Source organism: Rhineura floridana, chromosome 2, assembly GCF_030035675.1.
Source record: "Rhineura floridana isolate rRhiFlo1 chromosome 2, rRhiFlo1.hap2, whole genome shotgun sequence".
NCBI classification, from domain to species: Eukaryota; Metazoa; Chordata; class Lepidosauria; order Squamata; family Rhineuridae; genus Rhineura; species Rhineura floridana.
The window spans coordinates 93509842-93535740 of NC_084481.1; the positions used below are offsets into that span (position 1 = coordinate 93509842).

Here is a 25899-nt window from a genome sequence, read left to right on the forward strand (position 1 = left end):
AGGAGTCCTGGTCTTGTGCTGTGAATGTTCTTTCTCTCCATCATTTCTGTCTCCACTGTTGGCTCTCTAGCTGTACTAGATGCTGATGCTGCACGGGCAGAAGAAGAATCACACACAGCTCGTCGCCTGGCTGACTATTATGATGTTCATGAGGAGATCAGCAGGTGAGGGGAGGGGGGAGGAAGGGAGTCCTCAATGAGAGACGAGGAGGAAGATAAGATAGGTTGGACTGAGACTTTTTCTTGGTGAAGAGGTGCCAAACATGAAGGCTCCCTAAGAAGGGATGGGGGACCTATGGCCATGGTGAGGGTGTTGAATTACAACTCCCATCAGCCCCAGTCAGCATGGTCAGTGATGGCAACTGCAGTCCAACAACATCTGCAGGGCTACAGGTTAGCCACCTCCCCGCCCCCCAAAGAAAGGGATGCACATCTTGGCCACATCAATTCGGGGGTTTAATCTGAATGGACTTTTCCTGAATGGGCAGACAGGGCAACCATCTTTAACCCTCAAGCATGTGGAAGGACACAGAGAAAAAGTGGGCTTTGCCTGCACCCTCACCTTGTCCCTGAATGTGGGCCCAGCCTCACCTGACCTCTTGAACGCTCCATTGGTGATAATGGCAGAGCCTCAACTCTAGTCCACTGAATTTGCTGTGGGAGTAGAGCAACTCACTGAGGCTTCTCACATTGTTTTGTAGCAGAGCTTGTTCATCACCAACAATTAATGTGGTGCTTTGGAGAAGCCTTTTCAGGTTTAGAAGACACTTGCTTGTGAGTACTAGGAAACATCAAGGACTGGGCCTGTTGTCTAGATAATGCCCCCCATCACACTTCCCTCCTCATGGGAGATGTCATTCTGCCATGCCCTCTGATCTCTTTCCTTGGCCAGCTGAGCTGAAGTCAAAGCACGGTGACCATGACTCAGCAAAGCAAGGGAAGGAGCAAGAAATATGGCTGAGCCCATGCCTCACGTGATGATCTGTAACTCCAACTCACAATGGAGTCAAGCAGGGCTGTATTTTGGCTCCATCCCTTTTTAATTTTTATATTAATTCCTTACCCAAATATCTGACGTTGGTGAATTCTCATCCCCCCAAGTTGGCAGATAGATCTCTCTCTGCCCTGCTTTATGCAGATGATGTGGCCCTTTTATCTTCCACTAAGGTGGGGTTGCGCCGCCTTCTGAGAGCGCTATCTTCTTTTTGCACGCTAAAAGAGCTAGATGTTAACTATAATAAGTCTAAGATTCTGGTTTTCTCCCGCAAAAGGACAAAACACTGTTGGAAATTAAATAACCATCCACTTGACCAAGTTCCATTTTATAGGTATCTGGGTATAACATTCCACTCTTCTGGTATTTGGAAAATGCATATCACCAACGCAGTTGAAAATGCTCAGAGAAGTCTAAGTGCATTACTTGTTTTTTTCTTTTCAAGAGGAGGGCAGTATATCCCTTTGGTGATGCAAGTTTTTAACTCCAAGGTCATCCCTCAGTTGCTATACGGCTCGCAACTTTGTGCTCAGGGTAACTATGCCCGTATGGAATGTGCCCAAACTAAATTTTTAAAACGTATACTTGGTGTACCAGGCTGTGTCCCTAATGTAGCCCTACAACTGTAGGTTGGTGCTCTTCAATTAGAGTTGCGGGCCTGGATCCTTAGGTTTAACTTCTGGCTTAAGATGATTTTTGCCCCTCAAGGTTTAGCCCCCCTCACGCTGGCAGATAGTTTTCAATCCCAATGGAAACATTCTGTGAATAACAAATTGCTTTCCCTCGGTTTCTCGATAAAAGCGCTATTAGGCCTTGGTTTTTCCAAGGCTAAAGATGCCATTACTCAATGAATAAGAGATACCGAGATGCAAAACAACCTGAGTTTAGTAGCAGCCTTTCCAAATTTACAGCTCTATGGCGCCTTCCCTGCACCTGCGGCCTATCTGTCCAACCAGTATTCCTAAGTACAGAAGGACGTTCACACTTGCAAGATTTAATGTACTTCCCTCAGCACTCTTAGATGGTAGATTCAAGAGAGTTCCTTATGACTTACGGCTCTGCCCCTGTGGCTCTGGAGCAGTCAAATCAGTAGACCATGTTATCTTATACTGCCCCCTTTATCAAGACCTCCGTGACACCTTCATTTATCCTCCTATGTATAACATGTGCAGAGGCCCAGAGACAATTGTCGTTTACCAACTCATGGACGATCGGGATCCATGGATTACTAATAAGGTGGCCAAGTTCTGTGTAGCTGCCATTGCACGCAGGAAAAAGTGGGCCTAAAGATTTTAAAAGTTTTTATAATAATGTATTTTATGATTACGTCGTCTATGTGTACTGGCTGGTCCTTGACCAAAATAAATTTATTTATATTTGTGGATCTGTAATGTCTGTCTCAGGGGAGCATTCTCATATGTGCGGCGAGTGACCCAGAAGAGCTCTGGTTTGGCCTTTGCTGCCAAGTTCATCCCATGCCATGCCAAAGCCAAGAAATCAGCACGCCGCGAGCTTGGCATCCTAGCTCAACTGGACCATGAACACATTGTCTACTTCCATGATGCCTTTGAGAAAAGGAATGCCATCATCATTGTCATGGAGCTGTATCCTCTATTGGTGGGACCTGGTGGTGGCAGTGGTGGTTGGGAGACCCAGTAACCTAGGCATTTAAAAAAATTATTTTGTTTGGGGGGGAGTGGTATGTGGGACTCCTACATGGACACTGCTTTGGAGAACCTGATAGGATGGGGCCTCTTCTTACATACTCTTTCCCTTGATGGACTATATAGCTGCACTGGAGATGAGCTGCTGGAGTGTATAGCAAGGAAGCCCTCCGTGAGCGAATCTGAAGTAAGAGCAAGCTGGGGTAATCAGAACAGATCCTCAAGGTCATTTCTACAGTGGAGGCTGATGGCTCTGCTGTCGGTGAATCCACTCCAGGTTTTAGTCTGACCTTTCAAGGAGCTGTCCAAAGCACCCTGGACAGCTCCTTGAAAGGTCAGACTAAAACCTGGAGTGGATTCACTGCTCCACTGACATTGGAGCCAACACCCTCCACTGCCTCATAATCACAATCTTGAAAGGGATTGATTTCCTAGAAAATGTAATGACCCAATATGGCTTTCTGAACAGTTTACATACCATTAAAAAACACAGCAAAGGCATACAACCTTACAAGCAATGAAGCAGCAGATAACACTCCAGTATTCAAAAATCATAGAAAACCAATAGCTCTAAAAGGCCTGGGCAAATAAAAACATATTAACCAGGCACCGAAAAGAAAACAGAGGACAGTGGCAGGTGAGCCTCCCTGTGGAGAGAAATTCAATGACAGGATGCCACAACTAAAAAGGCCCTGTCCGCAATCTCCATCTGCTTTACTTCCAATGGGAGGATCTAGAGAAGGGCCTCGGGATAATGACAATACTCAGGCAGCTTTGTGTGGGAGAAGATGGTCCTTTAGGTACACGGGGCCCAAGCCATTTATGATTCTCAATGTTACAATGAGCACTGTGATTTCTGCTTGGAAATGGACTGGGAGCCAGTGCAGTTGTTTTAAAACTGATAAACTATATTCCCTTTGCCTGGTCCCAGAAAGCAATTTAGCTGCAGCATTCTGAACCAACTGTAGTTTCTGAACAATCTTCAATGGCAGTTCCATATATGACACATTGCAGTAGTCCAGTCAAGATGTTGCCAGAGCCTTGTTAACTGTGGCCAGGCTATCCCTGTCCAGGATGGGTTGCAACTGGCACATCAGCTTCAGGTGCTTTGTGTAGCAGGTCCTAGGTGGATGCTGGTGGGGTGCTACTGGCAGGCCACGTCAGATAAGAGGAACTAGGGAGAGATACGTAATATCTGTCCCTTGTTCTAGGCCTGCCCAACACCGGAAGATAGCTGGTCGCCCAGAGTGACTGGTTTTTGTACGTCGCCCAGAGTGACTGGTTAGCCAGCCAGATGGGCGACTAAGAAATCCAATAAATAAATAAATAAATAAATAGGCTTTCAAAGACAAGTGCTGGATCTAAGAGCATTCTCAATTAAACCTGAGAGGGAGTGCAATGCCATTTGGAACAGACTGACCACCACCTCCCAGGTCACTTCAGCCACTCATCAGCATCACCTCTCTCTTGTCTGGACTGAGCTTCAGCATGTTTGCCATTCTCCAGTCTACTACTAATCCTAAGCAACAGTTCAACACTTATTTATTTATTTCAAGCATGCTTTTACTCTGCTCTTCAGATGATAAAGGCTCCCAGAGCAGTTTACAAAGATCAAGAATAAGACAGTCCTTGCCCTCAGGCTTACAATCTAAAAAGACATGACACAAAAGACGATGGAACTGGGAGGGAGAAAGAAAAAAGCAAACGAGTTCTACAGCTGCTTCACCTGAATTTGTTGAAAAAGAGAAGTAGAGCTTGGTGTCATTAGCATTACTGATGACATCTCACTTCAGATCCTCAGGTGACCTCATCCTGTGGTTTTGTGTAGATATTAAATAGCATCTGCCTATATTAAATAGAACAGAATAGAGCCTGCAAGACACTATAGCATAACCACTGTTGGGCAGAGCAATAGTTTCTCAGCATCACCTTCTCTCCAGATAGAAGCAGAGCTAAAACATGGTGTCCCTCGGTTCCTATTGGATACACTTGCTCCAGAAGGGTACTATATAGTGGATCAAAAGCTGCTGAGATGTGCAGAAGCATCAATGGGGTGTACTCTTCCCCCTCCTCCTAGCAAAGGTTATCCATCTGGGCAACCAAAGCAGTTCCAGTGCCAAACCCTTCCAAGGCACGTTGGATGGAGAGCAGGTTTCCATAACAACAACTGGTTGGGGACTGGGGCTTTGGCTTCCCCCAACTCAGTGTATAGGAAGCTAATTAGAGGTCTCTTTGTTTGACTATACCTTGCTCTGACTGTCCCTGGGTTACTCTACCTGCAGATATGTTCCTACATGCGGCAGATCCTGGAGGGAGTCAGCTACCTCCACAATCATGGCATCTTGCACCTTGACATTAAGGTGAGTATATCCCAGCATGTCCTGCACTGGCCTTCATCTGGATTCTCTCAGCATTTGGCTCAGCTGGGTTGGGAGTGGCTCCTTCCTTTGTGCAAGCTGAAATCATACTGTGGTGCAGCAAAATAATAAATGGCTAAGTTAATATGATCCTCAGTGATGTGGAATTAAACTTTTGCTCTATTAATAGGTTGATAAGTGCTGCCTTCTTATATTGCAGAGGCAATTGGAAGGTACCAGGCTTGTCTCTGCATTGACTAACATCCTTGGCTTTCCACTAGATCCCAACTGGGCAAATGAATGGGCTGCAAGGAGGGTCTGGAGAGCTTATGGAGTAAAACCCATAAGCCATTGCCGCCCTGGGCTCAGGGGAGGAATGCCAAGATATAAATCTAATATAAATCCTACTGGGAGGAAGGGCGGGATATACAAGTGTGTGTGTATATATATATATTAATAAAAAGCCAACTTGGGTAGCCCAAGGTGTCACACTGCCTTGTGAGAACAAAGATACCAAAGAACTGATGACAGAACAGTGTCTATGATAAGTTTGTTATACAGAGAGAGAGTGGCTCTCTTAGATGCAGTATTGCCTGTAATCTACAGCAGGAGTGGACAGAAGGTAGATCGGGATCTACTGGTAGATTTCTGGGTGATCTGAAGCAGGTTGGCAAGGATTTCTGACTCCCCAATTGTTTAACAATGACAACAGCAAAATTACTCTCCCTCCCTTAATTATACTATCAAAACAAAGAAAGGTTTCTTTTGGGGGGCGGGGTGAGAGAGAGGAAAACAAGGAGTGGGCTTTTATGTGGAAAGACTGTGAGCTGTATTTGGTTCTGGTATTCAAAACAAATTCTTGGGATTCTCTTCCAGATGAGCTGATTTGTTTGCATGGAGGTTATATCATGTTGCTCAAAGTTGCTGTCATCCCACACTTACCAGTGCATTTTCTTGTCACAAAAACCCCATTTGGGGGGAAGCAGTTCTGTGGCACAAGAGTGCTGAATCTACTTTAATTGTGCAACCTGAGTTTTCCAGAATAAGACTGAATCATACTTGCAAGATAGTGACAGTCTGGAAGCAGTCTATGTCTTTCACATTAGGCTCTGGTTGGCGGGTCTTGGGGTTCTAGTAACAAAGTAGATACCACAAGCCTGAAGTCAGCCCACCTCTAATCTACATGGCTAAGAGCATAGCTTGTGGGAGATGTAGTTTGAGAGGAGAGGAAGCAAGAAGGACAAGAAGTGGTAAGGGAGGGGGGAACTGCAATGGCCTAACCAAGTTACAAAAAAGCTGTGCACAGCTTATAGTATGCCAGCTATTTTTTTCTAAATAAACTTGGTTAGAACTTTGATATCTGACACAACAAACTGGTCCTCCTCCAGGAATAAGGGACCCCCAGTTTGTTATCTTTGTGCAGTACGGGTGACACTTCTACGTGCTCCTCCTACATTTCTGCTCTACACCACACACTGATAATCTGTACAGAAGATTAGGATTTCCCTTGTCAACCTGCCACGTCTGTGGGATATGGATGGTGATGCTGGGTGACCATGCCCCCCATCCATTCCTCATGTTTCCTCCTTGCAGACATTGCCAGGGTGGCATAAGACTGGATAACACAAAAATGGTTCCCCAGAAATCAGTGGCAACTTATTACACTCTCTCCAGTGATAAGCAGCAAAAGGGGTTAGCCACAGGGACAGTTGTTTGTGGATGAAGTGGATCCCCTTGTTCCCCTAAACCAGGGGTTCCCAAACTGTGATCCATGGACCACCAGTGGTCCGCAAGCTTCATTCAGGGGGTCCGTGACAAATCCACACTGAATATTAATATTGATGTTTAACTATATTTTTATTGCTTCTTTTATCTCTTATATTGTATTACAGTTGGAATGCTATCGAATGCAAACTGTAACACAGTAAAATGCAATACAAGAAATAAAAGAAGCAATAATATTAAGAATCATACAGCATCTACCACAGTGCATTACAATTGCTACACCAAGCAGAAAAATAACTGAGTGATCCTCCAAGACAATCAGCAATTTTCAAGTGGTCCATGGAGGAAAAAAGTGTGGGAATTACTGCTCTAAACAACAGAGCAGGCGGGCTAGACACCTTTAGGGAACACACTTTGAACAAGCATAGCAGAATGGTGTGAATAATGCAATGCTGTCTGTAGGGAAATCTCTGGAGAAGGGAATCGTTTCTCTTATCTGTGCCCATTAATGCTATGTCTGGCAAGTATCTGGAGCAGTTCTGCACATTTCACAGTTTCTAAGTTACTTTTAGTAGCCTAACAGCTTTTTACTGGGGCACCTCTTTAATACCTCTCCACCTTTTTCTTCCCCACAGCCTGAAAACTTGCTGCTGGCTGAACCAGGCAGTGATCAGGTGAGGATCTGTGACTTTGGCAATGCCCAGGAGCTGATTCCAGATGAGCAGCAATACTGCAAGTATGGCACCCCCGAATTTGTGGGCCCCGAGATTGTCAGCCAGAGTCCAGTCTCCAGTGTCACCGATGTTTGGTAAACAGAGGCACCTACATGATGTGATATATATCTGTGTACACACATTAGATGCCCCTGAAATAAGCATCAGAAGGGAGACATTTAAAGATGAAGGGGAATTACTGAGCTTGAGTATCTGACAATTTGAGGGAACAGGGATTACTGAGATAGGGGCAAGCTTAGCCTACTGTACAGCCAAGAAGTTGTTCTAGGGCTACGGGATGCGTAAGGCAAGTACACAATCACAGCATTTATGCTGGGCCCTGGCTTGTGATTGCTGGTTTGCATGGAGAAGAGTAGGCACAGGAGGGGTGTCAGTACCTGCTGTTTCCCCTCAAGGAACAATACAAATCATGTTTTTGTGTGAGTCCTGGTTGGGGAATGAGAGCATTCTGCACTGGCTCATGGTTGCCCATCCTATGTAGTGCAATGGTTTCGACTCTGAGTTGGGCCACCCTCTTGAAGACCCTTTACAAATTCAAACAGTGCAGCCTGCTACTCTGGGCTCATTCAGAGATCATGGAACCACACCATTTGGTAGCCAGGGGGATCTAATCTAATCTAATCTATTGTTACATGAACCCAAATTCTCCAAGCAGTGAGAACTCCAAGAATGCAGTGTGTACTTAGTTCCAAAGGCTCACTTGTGTTTTGTAATATGTGGTTTATTTACACATATAAATAGGTGGCTATTCAGAGCATTAAACCAGAGCTTGGAAAAGTTACTTTTTTGAACCACAACTCCCATCAGCCCCAGCCAGCATGGCCACTGGATTGGGCTGATGGGAGTTGTAGTTCAAAAAAGTAACTTTTCCAAGCTCTGCATTAAACATACTCCAACAGACACTGCTACTTCACCAGATTTTTTGGGGGGTGGCACAAGTGCCATAGGATTGCATTCTACATTCTACAGCTGAGAAGGGAAACATAAGCCCCCTTCCCAAAATGTTCTCTTCTTCCATGAGTCTCCAGTCTCCCTCTATTAGCTCACATGGCAACAAATCACTCGTACTTGGCCAAATATTTAACAAAACAAAACCATACATGTTTGACAACTTAAGCAGTCCTACTATTGTCCAAACCCAACCTTACAATCACAGAATCGCTGAGGTGGAAAAGATCTTGAGGTCATCCAGCTCAACCTCCAATACCATTATTCTATCTGTCTGTCTCTGTCTGTCTGTCTGTCTATCTATCTAATCATCTTCCTTAAGATCACTAAGCATAGATGCCATTTGGGTCATAAAACTTGGCTCTTAGAAATATCCTGTCAAGGCACTGACATATTGTTTCTCTTCTCTTAACAGGCCAGTGGGAGTCATCACATATCTATGGTAAGCCTCACATTTGGAGGACTGGATTAGGATTGTTTAGGTCCTTCTCATCTCCCACACAGTTCCACCATAACCTAGTAAAGAGGTGGTACAACCAGGGGTCTTCCTTGTCCTGAGATGATCATTCTAGCACTATGTGTTGACACAGTGCTCTCATTCAGCTCTGCAGAGAGCCATGCTCTACTGTCCCCTGGGGATGAATTGTAGCTTGGGGACCCTTGAAAAGCTACCCCAGTACATTTCCCCACCCCATGACTACATCTATGCGTGCCAGGCATGGAAACCCTAGAAAGTTTGCCTCAAGCATGTCTGCCAAAGGTTTTCTGACTATTCCCTCTCCCAGCCTTACAGGGATCTCCCCGTTCGTGGGTGAGAATGACAAGACAACGCTCATGAACATCCGCAACTACAACGTGGCTTTTGAGGAGAGCATGTTCACAGGACTGACTAGAGAAGCTAAAGGCTTTGTTATTAAAGTCCTGGTTAATGATCGTCTGTAAGTAATGGGATATTGTACGAGTCTTCTTGAGAACAGAAAAAGAGGCCTTTACTTGCTAGGCACAAAGAGGACTCCCCACTCACTCACTCACTCCCTTCTTCACATGGTAGGAAGAGGCAGAGAGCAAGTTTCATTCCCCTTCCTCTGAGACAGAAAGAAAAAGCCAGGCGCCCAGAGAGGCAGAAAGAAAAATCTCTTCAGAGTGGAGCAAAAGAGAGTTCCAGGCCTCCACTACCTGGATAAGAAAAGCCACCTCAAGACTGCCAGTGTGTTGCAGGAGGGATTCAAGCACATACTTGAAACTTCAGTTGCACAATTAAAATGGATTAAAGTGCTCTGTCGCCCCAGCACAACAAAACCACTTTACAAAAAGCCATGGACTTTTTACAGTTAGGAGAGGGAAATCCACTGAAAAGTGTGGGGTGAACAAATGATTAATGGGAAGATTATAAATGCTGTACAAGCAAATCAGGTTGAATTTCCCTGTTGTGGAACCCCCCCCCCCAAAGAAATCAAATGTTCAATATAGATCAGACATAGGGTTGAAACACACTCACTGTTCTTCCCGGTCCAGTACGTCTCCACTTCTATCTTCTGAAAACGGGCACACAACGCTAGTCAAACCCTGCCCCCTTTTACAGTAAAACCGGGTGGGACTAGCTCGACTTTTTTTTAAAATTGAGCTTCAAAGAGGCAGCCCGTTCCCCCTCCAAATGTGGCTAATGGAAGTGCTTTGATCTAGTTACCTGTGTTTACAACCATAGTCTAACCTCTGTCCATGTAAGCTTTGTGCAAGCAAATCAGGGTGAAAGCTCAATTAAGAGGATATCTGGAGGAGCCCAAAGACACACCCTGATTGGGGACAAAAAAACAATAAAAAAACCTCCTGATCGCCCAATACCCTTACCCTGTTTTCCTTGCCTACTACATTAGAAACCTGGAAATGGTATATTGTTTATTTATGTAATATTTTTTTAAAAATCAAGGTGACTGAGCAAGAGTAATCCCTCTCTTCCCATGCTTGTCCACTATCCTAGAAAGCAAAAAATTGGTGTCAGGATCACTTGATTCAAGCCAAGCCATGCTGCTTTTGGTGGAAGAGGGGAGGGAGAAAGCAGAAGGAAAGGGAAAGCTTTGAGCAGTGTCCTGAAGAGGTGGGGTGGGGAGTCTTGCTGCAGCTTTCCCCTACGCTAGCAAATGCTGCTTCTACATATTGACTTTCTTAACAGGAGGCCCAATGCAGACCAGATCCTGGAACACCCCTGGTTCAAGGTGAGTCCTGTTGCTGATGCCTCCTTAGAATAAGAAGTGGGGCCCAAGCTGACTTTTGGGGGGCTTCCCCTAGGCAGGAGAAAATCAAAGTAGTTAAAAGTGGGAGAGGTTCCCTCAAATAAGATTTCTGCCACAAATACAGGGAACAACCCTTTCCAGCTGCCTGACTCACAGGCATCTGTTTGGCCGCTGCAGGAAACAGGATGCTGGACTACAGGGGCATTTGGCCTAATCCAGCAGGGCTCTTCCTATGTCCTTATGACCCTGCCTCCAACCCTTCTTCCTTTCAGACACTAGCCAAGGGCAAGAGCATCAGTACAGATCATCTCAAGCTCTTCATATCTCGTCGGAAGTGGCAGGTAAACTTGGTGGCAGAGACAGAAAACGTCTTGGCAGCTGTCAGTGTGGTGGCCATTTGTTGGCCGGTTTGTCGATTTCAGCATGTGAATTTCCTCAAGAAGGAATAAGGGCAAGGGAGTGGATGGGAAGGTGAAATTATATTTCTGCACAAACAAGTTGGGACCCTTGGTGGAGTGCTTGCATGATCGTTGTGATTAAAGACACACATTAGACTCCACCCACATGACTGAGCCATCTTTAGAGTTAGGAAGCAATACCTGTAGCAGGCCAAAGGGGCTGACCTACCATTGGCTGCAGCTGCATGCAACAGCACCAGTCTCTCTTTCTCTTTCTCTCTCACTCCATTATTTGTGCAGATGTCATAGAGTGCAGAATTTATCACTTGGCAGGATTTGCAGCCAAGGGGGAAGGTATGAAATAGATGACGAAGCAGACATCCATTGGTGGTCAGTCAAAAAAAGAAGCTTGGGTGACAGGGATGTTTAGACCAGCGGGATGGAGGGTCTGCTGTTTCAGCATGAGAAATAATTTTTAAGCCCTCTCTGCCTGGCCCCTTGTCAAATTACTTATCACTTTTGCTAATGTTTTACACACTCTTATTTTCTAACTTGGTCTCATTCCTTTTACCTTTCAGAATTCATACAGCAAATATTCATAGTCAAATCATTCAAGGCATGCCTTATTTTATTCTGTTTCACATTTAGTACAATGCCACTACTATTGAAACTGTTGGCCATTTGCCTTTTGCGTTATTTTTCCATAATTTTGTTATAGGCAGGGTGGGAAACTGCAAAGGAATATAGCTAAAATCAGCACTTGGGGTCTCCTCCCGCCCATCAGCTGAGAGTAACTGAGAGGCAAAAGGGCTTTGATGTGAAAAAAATGTGCAATTGCAAGTCTTTCCTCTACAAGAAGATCAAAACAGAGTGGGAAATGTTTCCGCAGAGAGGTAGATGTATGTTCTTTGCAAATGTGCAAAAAGTGTCCATGGATTTTGTAATTATATGCATGCAATTTTACAGATACAATTGCATTTTGGAGTTTGGTGCTTTGAATAACTACAAAGGAGGGCTTGCAGTTCAGTTATGAATTGACATTATTTGCATTCTTTTGCGTAGATGACTGAGTTATTTTTGCCTTTAGCACAGTCAAGACAGGTAAAGGAGACACTTTATAAATAAAGAGGCCTGTGGAGAAAATTGAAGATGAAACTTGGGTGGAGTAACTAAGAATGACATATGTGACTCTGTTTCAGTGGGAAATAGCTTAGTTTTGTGTATGTGTGATTGTGTATATGTGTGTGTCTGTGAGACTGTGTGGATGTGAGCCTGCCCACTACTAGAATGTGGCCCCTAACAGCTTTCCACAGGGATAACAGAGCCCTTGGCTCAAAAAAGGTTCCACACTCTTGCCATGGCCTTGAGGGAGAGCTCTTAATCCTATGACTGAAGAGACTTCCTCTCACACACATACACTTTATTTTCTGAGCCTAGTTTCCCTCATATCACTCTTCCCATGTACTTCTGGACACTCCTTTGCTGAAAAAACTGTCATCAAGCAAAAGTGGAGCTCTGTCTCTTTCATAGAGAACTGTCGCTTTTTCCAGGGGTGGCATGGACACAGGAGCGCCATTGTGCTAGGAGTGGGCATCTTGCTCCAGTTATATGGTCCCTGAAAGCTTGTTTCTCCACAGCAAATATTTTTGACTGCCTGATCTCTACAACAGGGCAAGGCAGCATCACTGAGCAGGTTGGGGTAGCCAAGGTGGTGCTTTCCAGGTATTGTTGGTCAGCTGGCATGGCAATGATCAGGGATGATGGGAGCTGTAGTCCAGCAACTTCTGGAGGGCACCAGATATTGTAGGTAAACACAAGCCAAGCTGGAAAGCCTGTGAAGCAAGGTGTGGGTGGGATGAGAACTCTCTGAGTCTTTGCTTGAGCTCCATCCCATTTTCTCCTCACCATATGCTTTCTCTCCCCAGCGCTCCCAGATTAGCTACAAGTGCAACATGGTACCACGGCCTATTCCGGAGCTATTGGAAGACACGTCTAGCCACTTGTCTATTGCAGTGCCACGCCTCCTCAAGGAGACTTCGGTACTCTCTTCCTCTTCCGATTCTGATGACCCAGATGAGTTGCCCTACATTCCCATGCCCCATCAGCCTGAATTTTCTGGCTCCCGTATGTCCCTCACTGAGATCCCAACAGATGATGAGCCACTGGGACCTGATGGGGCTCCAGCAGATGAGGAGGGCACATCCATGGAGTGGCAGGATGAGGGGCAGGGAGCTGCCGTGGAGCCCAAAAGAAAGGAAGAAGCAGAGCCTTCTGTCAGGAGGCAGAAGGGTACCTTGCCACGGAAGCGCTCCACTGAGGCTGAGGAGCCTGGCTCTTCTGATGAGGAGGCTCATGAGGCCCAGAAAAAGCCAGAGTACCCCAGAAAGGCCCTGAAGAAAGGTTCCAGCTTGGATTCCCCAGAAGCATCCAACAAGGTCTCACACAAGGGGGAACTACGTCGTGGCAGTTCTGCAGATAGTGCCTTGTTGCTTAGCGTTCCCTCGGATGAAGTTGAGTCCCATCCCCGTAAACGCCTGACCAAGGCAGCCTCCATGGAGTTGCCCCGTCGGAGTCCCAGCCCTGGCACATTGTACTGCAGAAAGGGTAGGTTGCCTGAGGAAGAATACGCCCAGCGCTTGGAGCTCATGCGGCAGCGCTTGCTGCGTGGCAGCCCTGTGGATGGCAAACTGAGTGGCTTGCGGGGGCCCTTGCTGGAGACTCTTGGCCTTGAGAAGAAGGGGCTGAGGCCTCCCAGGTTGGAGAAACAGCTATCCCCTGGGCATAAGATGGTGCGTGCAGCCTCCAGTGAGACAGCTCCCCAGCACCTGCCCCCTGAGGGACGGCTCCTCCAAAAGAGCAGCTCCTTCAGCCAAGGTGACAGGGAGCCTGTTACCCTGCACCGCCGCTCCGGAGCACCACTGGAAATCCCCTTGGCCCAGCCTCAGAGGCTAAAAGAGACACCATCCCTCTCAGCTCTGAATGAGTCCAGGCCCCACACACCACATGAAGTTTCCTACAAACCACCCACCCCTGAGGTGGAGGCGGTAACAAAGCCCACCACCAAGGTTAGCTTGAGGAGACCAACTACCAGGGGACCTGAGGAAAAGCCATTGGCCAGATTTGCCAAAACTCCAGCGGCTGTGAAAGCCATAGGTTCCTCAAGGGAGTCAACATCCCCCATGCCAACTTTACCCACCCTAGGTGGCTCAGCACTCAAGAGATCTGCCTATGCTGAGATCATGCAGACCCTAGCTGGTGAGTCAGCCCGAGTCCCTCACAGGGAGGCAGCAGAACCTACTGTTGCTGCCCCAGAAAGTATACCTCAGATCTCACCAGCCACATTGCAATCCCACACAGCTGTCTTTGCTAAGAATTCTACACAGACCCCTGGCAAGGAATCCTCTGCCCAAGTTCACTCCTCCAGTACCGAGCACATTGTGGACATCAACTCTGAAGAGGTGTTTGAGGCCAAATTCAAGAGAGGCAGGGAAGGCTCCCTCAGCAGGGGCCGCAAGCTACTCTCCAGGTCTGAGGAGCGGCAGCTGGCTGGGCCGCGGGAGGAGGGCATCTACCGGCCAGGGCCTGTGGGTGCTCCGCTAGAGCTGTTGAAGTCTGGAGTCTCTCGACACCTGGGCGAGCGCTCTCGTTCTGTGCAGGACCTGCATGAGGTGGAGAAGGAAGGTGGTTTCATCCGTAGGATGTCAATGCGACTCCGACGCACACCTCCCACTGAGAGGAGGAAGGCCAAGGAAGAAGAAGGAGGGGGAGCAACTGTCCAAGGCCGGCGACTTTCCTGGGGCCTGGCTTCCAAGGACAAAAAAGACTCAGATAGCCAGCAGTCAGAGCCAGGCTCCAGCGAGTCACCTGTCATGGCTGTGCGCAGGAAGATTGGAACCACCATGGGGCGCCTCTCCACGCACCTACGCGGTCACTCGCAGCAGCAGGCTGATGAAGACCACAACACTGCTGCTGGTGACCACATCAGGCAACCTGAGAAGAGAGCTCCTTTCCTTTCTCAGCTGCGCCGGGCAACCTCTGAGGGTGAAAACCTCCGTCAAGTGGGTATCCCACAGAACCAGCTGGCAGCCCAGTCTGCCAGTGTCCCTTCAACAGAGTCCTTCCAATCTGACACATCCACTGGCAGTGGTGAGCAAAGATCCACAACCAGCCCTGGAAAGTGGGGTGAGGGAGGGGGGAAGGGGTTTGCACACTGGGCAAGCTGATACACACATGTGGAGACAAGACGGAATAGGGGATTTGTCACCTTAGCTTTCTAGCCTTAGAGCTTAAAAGAGAAATGCCACTCCAGGGCCGATGCGAGAGGGTGGCCAGGTTGGGCCCTGGCCAAAGGCCCTTGTGGTCCAGAGGGGCCTCTGAAGGGCCCCTCAGGGTGGGAGGGTGGTGTTCCTATTCCATGATCCGTGGCAGTGTCGGATCCTGCAGCCTGACCTGCTACGGATCATGGAGAAGGAGCTCCCAGGCATCCCCCAATACAGACAGCACAGGCTTCAATAAGCCCACACGCCCGCCCCACCTATCTCTCCCATCAGTATGAATGTCTGCCATCACCTCTCTCTCCCATCACCCATGATGGCAGCGAAGGCTTCCCTAAGGGGCTAATGCCCCTGCTGCTGCCATCTTGGTTGATGGTAGGCATGTGCGATATGCATACATCATTCAAATGACACGAGAGGTAGGTGAGGCATGTGAGCAGGCTTATTAGCCCCGTGCTGCATGTATCGGAGGTGTTGGGCTACGGTCTTGTGGGCCCAGGTCAGGCTGGTGCCCAATGGTCCAGTCGTGTCTGGCACCAGCCCTGCCCCATACAGTGTGTTTGTTATTGGTCTCTTCAATTGTAGACTATCACATCCGCACTATATATTTAAAGCGCATGGCTTCCCCCAAAGATTCCTGGAAACTGTAGTTTGTTAATGGTGCTGGAATTGTAGCTCTGTGAGGGGGTTACTACAGTTCCCATGCTTCTTTGAGGGGAAGACATGTGCGTTCAATGTAAGTTAAATATGCTTTAAATTTATGGTGTGGATGTGACCTATGGAGGTTCAAACGTCTGAATCCTTCTTGACATAAAATTATCTCTACTCTTAGAAAACTAGTGTTCAGGGAAAAAGCTAGCCTAGAAGCTCCCCGACATGCTAATTTTGTATTTTATGTAGAGGAATATTCAAATATTGCTTCTCCTCCGCCACACCCATGCCTGCAGATTGAAATGGTACAGTCCAGCAACACCTGGGTTTTAGCTCATAGGCCAATTATGCAGTTGGGGAGCAATGGGAGAATGTTTCTGTGGCCCTGTCCATTTCACAAAATGGCTGCCATGAGATACTATTGGGGTGGACCTAGTGTGGCCTGCAAAAGATTCTTCATCATCTAGTGGGCAGTTCAGAGTAGGCTTGGTAGCTGGTAGAGCGGACAGGCAAGCAGGCTAGTGGGAGCTGTACTTTTATGAGGTGAAGGGCATAGCCTTTCCTGCAGGCCAAAGTAAAGAGGGAGCAATTCAGTTAAGGACTGTTACCTTCTTTATTTGTTCTTGGCAAGAGGTGTGCCAAGAAATGCATATGTTTCTAAAGATGTAACTTTATTATGCTACGTCAGAACTTGTGCAGTGTAATGTTATTTCATTTCTAAATTACAAGGTTCTGGAAGTCATTGCCTTTCCCCCTATCCATAGCCATGTGGAGAAGAGTTGATGTTTCTCAGTTAGATGACCATGGCCCTCTGCACATGCTTAAAGGCATCCTTTACTTTACAAGTGTCGTCTATGTTTTAATATGGGGAAAGTACTGTAATTTAAAATTTTGGTTGGGGTACAAGTTCCAGAAAAGCTTGGAGGAACTGGGGATTGAGGAAGAGAGAAAAATGATTTGGGTATATAGAGATTGCTAAATGGCTGAGGTGGAAGAATATGTGTGACCTGAGGGTAGGGATGGAAGGATCTGTCAGTTTTGGTTCTCTGTTTTTCATTTTTCCCATCTTAAATTCAGTACTCCATATTTCTGCAGCAATTTGCGAATTTTCTTTTTTAAAAATCCTCATGAAAAATGTCACCATTTTAGTATGACTTTTTCCTGACAAACACATTTTTGTATGCAGTTTTCACTAATGTACACATTTTTGCAAGCAATTTCTTCTAATATGCATTTTTGTAAACACCACTTGGTTGAAGAACTGCATCACAAGATTTGGAGAAGTGCAAATTTCAAAGCACGGCTTTTTTGGTTCTCATATTCTTTTGGAAAGTGCAAATTTGATCGGTTCGGCTTTAAATGTGAACTGAACCAAAATTCTCCCCCAACTTTACCTGAGGATGAATACTGCTTTGAACACATTCAGGGGAAGCAAGCATTTTGTCAAACAGGCCCCCAACCATTTCCCAGAATTCTCTTGGCTTGGGCAAGTAAAAGCCCACCCATATCCATTGTCTTCACAGGTCCCGGTGACAGCCACCGGCGCGGTTCTCCCTGGGAACGCTGGAGCTTGTCCAGAGCCAAGAAAGGCAAGGTTGCATCACAGCCCAACATTCCTGCCAGCCTGAGAGGGGATGGCATTGTCATTATGAGTCAACCCTATGTACTCAGCGAGTCAGGTATGTATGTCTATGGGGTGGGGCAGCATTGCTGTGAGATAAATTCTGCCTAGTGTGGTGGCCAGTGGAAATCTGAGTTGTTCTGACATATTCAGCTGTGCTAGAAAGTTCCAACAGCTTAGGCAACTGGAGTGGGCCATTCTAGAGGAAGATAATGGTGAAGGATTGAGTTTGAAGTGTCCTCTCCACTCCTTTCCTCACTCAATTCTATAAGGCAGGGGTGAGGAACCTTTTTCCGCCTGGGAGCCGCATTTCCTCATGGGCAACCTTCTGGAGGTAGTGGGTAGCGCCAGAGGGAAAACTGAGTAGAAAGATGGGACTCTTATCTTTGCAGAGGAGGTTAAATGCAAAAGTCAGCAGTTCTAACACACCCCTCTCCATCCAGGGAAGCAAGAGGCATTATCACAGTTCAAGGACACTTTCAGCTTGGCAACAGCACTTGAGGAAGGCATGGAGCAGGACTGGTGAGGGGTGTGGCCTAGGAAGAAGGGGTGTGGCCAGAAGAGAGGCATTGACTAGCAAAGGTTCTGAGTGTCAGACAGAGGGACCTGGAGGGCTGCAATTGGCCCCTACACCCAAAGTTCCTCATCCCTGCTGTAGAGGATAATTCCCACCCTGGGGACAGATAGGGACAGAATTCCTGCCTTTAGTAAGTGGTCATTGACAGCATCCTCTAATGTATACCTTTTATTCTTTTTCAACTCAGACTTCCCTCCAGTTTTCCACATAAAACTGAAGGACCAGGTATTGCTGGAGGGAGAGGCAGTGCAACTCTGTTGCCTTCCTGCAGCCAGCCCTGCCCCTTGTATACTGTGGATGAAAGGTAGGCCCCCTTGTATACTGTGGATGAAAGGTAGGCGATGCATCATTAAGAGCATGCCTGTTCATATTTGGGCTGGAAGAATCAGTATAGCCTCTTGGGTCTCAAGAAAAGGAAGGGGGAGAACCTGATACTCACTGAGTTATCCCACAGTATGTGGGTCCCTCCCGACAGATGTCCTGCTGAACAGCTGTGATGTGATGTCACCTAAAGCAGGTTCAACCACAGAGCTAAGAAAAAGCTAGAATGACACTCAGCCTGGAGTTCTAGCCCTGAATTGAAAGTGTCATTTGGGTGGCAGGAGCCCAGCGCAGATAGATGTTGCTCTACCCCTGTATCTCTATGCTGCAGATTCTGTTTCCTTAACGCTAGTTGCCACCCTGATGGCTGCATTCATTTGGAACCCAGAAGTATCAAACAAACTGTGCTGGGATTGGGACCCCTTGAATACAACAGGGGGAAAGAGGTGCTCTGGCTTCTGATCAAGCTTATACGTTTGAGTAGTTGAGTACCAACTCTGAGAAGAAGCATTTGGGGGGAGTTATGGAGGATAGTGTGGGCTACTAATATGCCTAATGCGGTTATATGGATCAATTTTCTTGTCCTCTGCAGATAAGCATGCTCTGGTATCAGAGGGCATTCTCAATATTGTGGCATGTAAGGATGGCCGTCAGCTGCTCACCATCTCCAAAGTCTCCAAGAAGGATGCAGGCTTGTATGAATGCAATGCGACTAATGCCCTGGGCACTGCCACCAGTTCCTGCACCCTGGCTGTAGCAAGTAAGGAAGGACAGAAGAAGGGTGTCCTATGGCTCCCCACTTCCTCAAACAAACATCTATGAGCCTGTCTCTGGTCACATACTTCGGATGCTGCTATCTCATACTCCTGAATTCATTTCTCTCTCTCTCCCCCCCCCAATCTATTTATAACAGGGCTTCCTGGGAGACCAGGCACCCCAGAAATCCCCCAGAAGTACAGGAATACAGTTCTGGTGCTATGGAGACCAGCGGATAGTCAAGCACCCTGCACGTACACACTGGAGTGCAAGATGGATGGTATGAACTGGTTGGATGTGGCAAATATTGTCAGCTGCTTTCTGCCATCTCCTCTGCAAAGGCTCTAGCGCTCACATGCACTCCCCTAGTTCTTTGTGGACCATCTGGGACACCATGTCCACCCCCATAGTCTTATGTGCAGAATTCAGCATCCTTCTAATAAAACTGTGGTGCAGCTGGCTGTCATCATCCCATTCCCACTGCTTCGGTGGCCTGTCTGTTCCCAAACACTTGATAGTACATCACGAGTGAAAAGGATGCTTCCTAGCATTCTCCCTACCCCATCCTCTTGCATTTTATACAATTTAGTTACATATTCTGCCCAAATCTAAGGATAAGACCCATAGGTCCTCAACTGTCCAGAAAAATGGCTGTTCCCAAGACTTAATCCAGTTTTCATGCAAGGCACAAATTATTCCAGTGAGCCCCATGGAAACAATATCTAGCCTCTATTGCACATCCGTGGGTCACATCACATCACATCCTCCAGATTAGTTTTGTAATGTACTCTACAAGGGGCTGTCCCTGAAATGTTTTCAGAAACTTCAGCCGGTGTAAAATTTAGCAGCTCAGATTGTGCCTGGGGCCTGCTTTTCAGAGCATATGACTCAATATTTTCATCGGTACCTGTTCACAATTCAAAGTCCTGGTTATGACCCATAAACCCCTAAAACAGTTTGTGGCCAGGATATTTGCAGGCCTTAAGTTCTCTCATTCTTTATGGAACTCCCTACCTTATAAGGCCTAATCACCCCCCTCTTTATTTGTGTTTAATTCTGTTGCTAAATCTTTTTTGTTCCACTGTACCTTTGGTTTGATTTTTCCCATGCCCTCTGATCTTAATTTTCAGTTTCTGGTTTAGCATCCATATTATTTTAAGAGCTGCAACTGATCTTGCAAGACTTCTTGCAAGTCATCTCAGGGGACCCATGAGGGGTCAAAATGTGGGATATTAAATATTGTAATAAGTTTTAAAGACAATATGCCCCACACAGCAGCAGGTCACTCTGTTTCCAGAGAAGCCACCTCACCTGGATCATAGAATCATAGAATTGTAGAGTTGGAAGGTGCTTATAAGGCCATCGAGTCAATCCCCTGCTCAATGCAGGAATCCAGGTTAAAGCATCCCCAACAGGTGGCTGTCCAGCTGTCTCTTGGATGCCTCTAGTGTTGGAGAGCCCACCACCTCCCTAGGTATTTGGTTCCATTGTTGTACTGCTCTAATAGTTAGGAAGCTTTTCCTGATGTTCAGTTGAAATCTGGCTTCCTGTAACTTGAGCCCATGATTCTGTGTCCTGCATGGCCCTCCTCTGTGTGACAACCTTTCAAGTACTTGAAGAGTGCTATCTTATCTCCCCTCAATCTTCTCTTCCCAAAGCTAAACCTGCTGATATCCCTGCATTTCTCCCCCCAGGAGAGCATGAGTGGAAGCTGGTCAGCACAGGCATCGCTGACTGCTACTTCAATGCGACAGATCTTCCAGTTGGGAGCACAGTCAAGTTCCGTGTCGCCTGTGCCAACAAGGCTGGACAAGGCCCCTACAGCAACCCCTCAGGGAAGGTGTTCATTGAGAGTGCAGGTGAGAATGAGGGAGGTGGTCTTAGTCCTCAGCTCTTGCTTAGTCTGAACCAACTCATAATCGGTTACAATGTTATTTGTGGGAAATGTGCTTGCCATGTAATTCACAGGCCATGGCATCTGTCACCCCAGGGCATCAAGGTGCATCTGTCCTTGATAGGGAGAATATTTCTTTTCTTCAGCTGCCTCTGCCATAGTTGGGATTCCCGCTCTTCAGTTGGCTGAGAGGGGTTCCCTCCAGGACCCCTCTGGGCCTTTGGGAAGAAACAGGCAATCCTCTTTTGACCTTAACTCATTCACTTTCTTCTCATTTAGAACCCAAGGCTGCCCTCTCATGTCTCACTGCCAAGAAGAGTGTAACTGCCCCAGAGAAAGTGTCTTCCACCAGATCCACCCAGACCCTCATTGACCAGTCTGCCCGGCCAATGCGCAAAAGCACAGGTCTCTTGCCATCCACCCCTCCCAGGAAGCACAAGGGGCTGGTGGCAATGCAAGGAGGGAAGGCCCCTGCTGCCCCACTGCCAGTGACTCAGGCTGAGGATAAGCCACTGACTGCAGAGAAGGCAAAGCTCCCAATCGCAGCCCTGGTTCCATCCTCCAAGGATGCCTCCTCTTCTGAGCGTCCAACCATTATGGCATCAACCTTTTCGGAGTCAAACTCAAAGCCTTCCAGAACTGCATCTTCTCTTAGCACCCACAGTGCCTCAGTACCCACCAGGATCTCGCCTACACCAGCCTCCTCCCCTGGCCCTTCTGCCTCAAACTTCTCGCCTATCTCTCCTGCAATACCAGCCTCTGCGGCAGACTCTTCAGTGACTGTCTCCTCCAAAGCTGTTCCATATGTGGCCACCTCTTTCGTCTCCATCCCACCAAGGGTACCCTCCACTGCAGAAGGGGCACACAGCCAACCAGTTACCCCCACCACAGAAGAGGCGCCTTCCCTCACACGCTTCCTGAGCCGGAGCACTACCCCTGGAAGGGACAATGGGAGTGGGGACCAGGGCAGGCTCACTTCGACTTCCAAGGATGACTCATCATTGCGCCAGGGGGTCCCTCAAAAACCCTACACCTTCTTGGAGGAGAAAGCACGGTAAGGGATCTTTCACAGGACCATGGAAAGCTGAGTCAGCCCCTGGGGTCATTCTAGCCCAGTATTATCTAGCAGTGGCCCTCCAGGTTGACAGGAGGAAATCTTTTTTCCAACCCTGCAACCTGGAGATGCCCAAGTTTCAATCTGAGTCCTTCACACAGATAGCATGCAAACCATCACTGAGGCTGTGGGCACACTAGTTCCTTCAAAAGCAGCGAGAATGGTTTTTCTGGCTGTGTTTTGAAGTGACTCTGCCCTTGGCTGGACACATCTCCCTTCCCCACTGTTGACTTCAGACCTTTCAGGACCTGCCACAGCAAAGTGTTGGGCCAATTACTGTCTCTGCTTGAGCCAACAGAAAATCATTTCCATTGACCACACTTGGAGGGGCAAGGGGTTGATCTACCAATCACTTGTGAAATTTGTTTGAAGCTGAATTAAAATTAAAAAAATCACTGGAGCTGATCTAACCAGTTTTTAGAGTAAAAAAGGGCAGAGTTTGACTAGCGTCATGTCCCCAGTTTTCAGAAAACAGAAGTGGAGATGCACTGGAACCAGCACAACAGTAAGTGTGGCTCTACCCTGAATGATGCCCCCCTCCAGTCAATTTCTGGACTACAAATTTCTCAGCACTGTATACTATGCAGCTACAGACTACCAGTGATTTGGATGTAACAGAGATCTCCATGTTTTGCGGCCATAGCATTCCCAACATTTCCCCCCTTTCTAATGTATCTTCAGAGATATGGATCTTATGCCAAGTGCTAGGCACTTGCTAGACAGGCCTAGCAAGGATCCAGATACATACTGAGCATGCTCCATGTGTATATGTGCAGGGGCCGGTTTGGAGTGATCCGGGAATGTAAGGAGAACGCCACAGGCAAGCGGTTTATGGCCAAGATTGTGCCATATGAAGCTGAAGGCAAGCAGAGCGTCCTACAGGAATATGAGATCCTTAAAGGCCTGCACCATGAACGCATCATGGCCCTGCACGAGGCCTACATCACTCCCCGCTATCTGGTGCTGATAGCTGAACACTGCACTGGGAAGGAGATTCTCTACCACTTTGTTGACAGGTTTGCTGGGGGAAAGGTTGGAGGTAGGGAGGGGTTGGCCTTCAGGGTGTTAACAGAAGAAGCTCTGGGTCTGAGAGGCAAGCATGACTCAACAGTGGGTTTGAGCCGACAAGCAAAGTAACACAGAGTTACAAAGAGAAAAACCAGGACAAGACAGGAGCTTCAAAGGAACATCCCCAGTATTGGTCTGGCCACACTGTTGGAGCATGACTCAGTTGACCTGAAAACCTATGGTGGAGCTATTCATGTCAGGACGATTGGGCAAGCTATACCATTAAATCAGAACAGTAAAGCTGATGGGAAATAAAAGTAAATTGGTCCCGTCACCTCCATGCGACCCAAATATTTAAACATATTCACTGTCATCTTCCACTCTATAATTTAGAACAACACAAACTAAGGAAAGGGACAAGCAAATATACTATGCTTGTATAGTATACACTGCATGACACCTTTAAGTAAAGCACACCTAGACAGTTCAAGCAAGGGCCTAGCTTGACTGAAGAAGAGTAGTTATCAATGGAGGACGACTTCTCATGTTATTGAAAGGAATCTCCCTGCAAGTCATTTGTGAATGTGAGAGAGATACATTGATATAAACCTTTCCCATACTTTGATATTCATCTTGAGACTGACCTATGATTCCTGTCTAGGAATCCTGAGCAGATTCCTGTGTAGGAATCCTGAACAGATTCCTGTGAACATGAACTCGATAAGCTTACATTAATCTCTTGTTAACCCTTGTCTCTCCTATGCCTCCCCTCATGGCTGAAATGTATTTTGTAAGTTCCTTGGGGCAACAACTTTTTTTTCTTAAAGCAGGGCTGAAGGAACTCCAGATACTGTTGATCTCTTAATTCTCATCAGCATGGCCAATATTCAGGGTTGATGGGAGCTGGAGTCCAACAACATCTGGAGGGCCGCAGATTTCCCACCTCTGATGCAAAGCATCATGTACATTGATAGCACTATCACTGATGGCAAAATCATCATTATATACTACTAATAAAATCAACTTTCTGAGTGCCAGCCAAAATAGCACCACCCACGCACAAGAGGCTCAGGGGACACCCAAGGTTTGCAAAAGTAGAAAACATATTTAGGAGTAAAAAAGCTAAATAAGAACTAAGCATGCTCAATGGGCACAGAATGCTGACTGACTGGTAGAAATGGAATGGAGTGAATGAATGAATGAATCTTTATTTTTACCCCACCCTTTTTCCAAAACTGGGACTCAGGGTGGCTTACAAATAAAAACTACACATAGGTAAAAAAAAAATACAAAAATATACAATTAAAATAGAATTAAACTACTCACGACATTAAAACCATGAAACATACACTTAAGATACTAAGACAATTTAAAACATTAAGAATAGGACCATAGAACAATACAACAGACCTTATGAGGTCCTATCTTAAACATCTTCTAGTCCAAAAGCCTGTTGGAATAAAAAAGTCTTTGCCTGCCGACGGAAGGATAGCAAGGAAGGGGCCATTCGTGCTTCCCTAGGAAGAGAGTTCCAGAACCTGGGGGCAGCCACCGAGAAGGCCCTATCTCGCGTCCCCACCAATCGCGCTTGCAAAGGTGTTGGGACTGACAGAAGGGCCTCTCTCCTAAACCGGAGCAATCCACACTGCAACATTTTGTTGTATATCTCACTTGTGACATTAGCATTAGTAGTTGTGATGATAACTATTATTATCAGTGCTTTTTTTGGTAAAAAATGAGGTGCTGGTACTTATGCATTGAAAAAAATGATATGGGTGCCAGCACAAAATGGTTAATATGGGCAGCAAAAAAGAGGTGATAGTATTCTGTACAGGTGAGTCCAAAAAAAGCCATTATTATTATGTTGTTATTATTATTTTCAGCTGATCCTAGATGGGTTTCTGTTGTGCATCTAATACTCCTTGCAATACTTTTTCAGAGGAGATTCTTGTTTCAGAATATTCTGTAAAGAACACAGCTTTCCAAACCCTCTTATTTTAATTTTAATTAATTTGTTTATGTTGGCAGCCAAAATGTCTGTATCTCTGTCCTGGATCTAGCACTGTTCAATATTATGATTAATAATTTCAACAAAACACTGGATTTTGCTGATGATATAGAATTAGAGTGGGTGGGGGGAAACTGCAAAATCTTTGGTCTGTGATTCATATCAGAAGAATCTCAGTCATTTGGAGCACTGGATGGGCTGGGGGGATAATACAACAAAACTGAACAAAAAGAGTAGATAAAACATGGGGGGGGAGGGCCCTAAGTGGACACAAAACAACAAGAAGTAACTACTGCCTATTTAGAGAGAGTGAAAGGCTGAGAGGGTTGCTCACCCCTATTTTTCAGACTCCATGTGAGGTGAGCATAAATTACTCATTTCTGGTTAGCATGAGGCATTACAACCAATGCTCTTAAAATCCCTGCTTTTTGAAATTCTATGTTGAATAGGGTTGCCAGGTCGGAGCCATCCAAAAACCTGAGAAAATGGGGGCGGGCCCTAGTGACGTCACAGGGTGGGCCCTAGTGACATCATGGGGCGGGCCCTAGTGACGTCACTAGGGCCCGCCCCATGATGTCATTAAGCATGATACATTGTATCAACCACAGTTGCTTGGAGCATGCCA

At 46.7% G+C, this 25899-nt stretch overlaps 1 protein-coding gene across 4 annotated transcripts in view; it reads left to right on the top strand.

Annotated features, from left to right (window-relative positions):
- Window positions 1-25899, top strand: part of SPEG (striated muscle enriched protein kinase) — a 157705-nt gene that overhangs the window by 107847 nt on the left and 23959 nt on the right. For 3 of the 4 annotated variants that reach the window (XM_061609399.1, XM_061609400.1, XM_061609403.1), the window contains 17 exons: window positions 71-164; window positions 2397-2597; window positions 2784-2844; window positions 4940-5017; window positions 7375-7547; window positions 8837-8863; window positions 9207-9359; window positions 10592-10634; window positions 10925-10993; window positions 12976-15196; window positions 17499-17654; window positions 18361-18477; window positions 19087-19254; window positions 19408-19530; window positions 20945-21109; window positions 21424-22198; window positions 23035-23274. In XM_061609399.1, the coding sequence (XP_061465383.1) occupies window positions 71-164; window positions 2397-2597; window positions 2784-2844; window positions 4940-5017; window positions 7375-7547; window positions 8837-8863; window positions 9207-9359; window positions 10592-10634; window positions 10925-10993; window positions 12976-15196; window positions 17499-17654; window positions 18361-18477; window positions 19087-19254; window positions 19408-19530; window positions 20945-21109; window positions 21424-22198; window positions 23035-23274 (4864 nt within the window). The remainder of the gene's footprint in view (window positions 1-70; window positions 165-2396; window positions 2598-2783; window positions 2845-4939; window positions 5018-7374; window positions 7548-8836; window positions 8864-9206; window positions 9360-10591; window positions 10635-10924; window positions 10994-12975; window positions 15197-17498; window positions 17655-18360; window positions 18478-19086; window positions 19255-19407; window positions 19531-20944; window positions 21110-21423; window positions 22199-23034; window positions 23275-25899) is intronic. The other variant, XM_061609402.1, reaches the window with a different exon arrangement.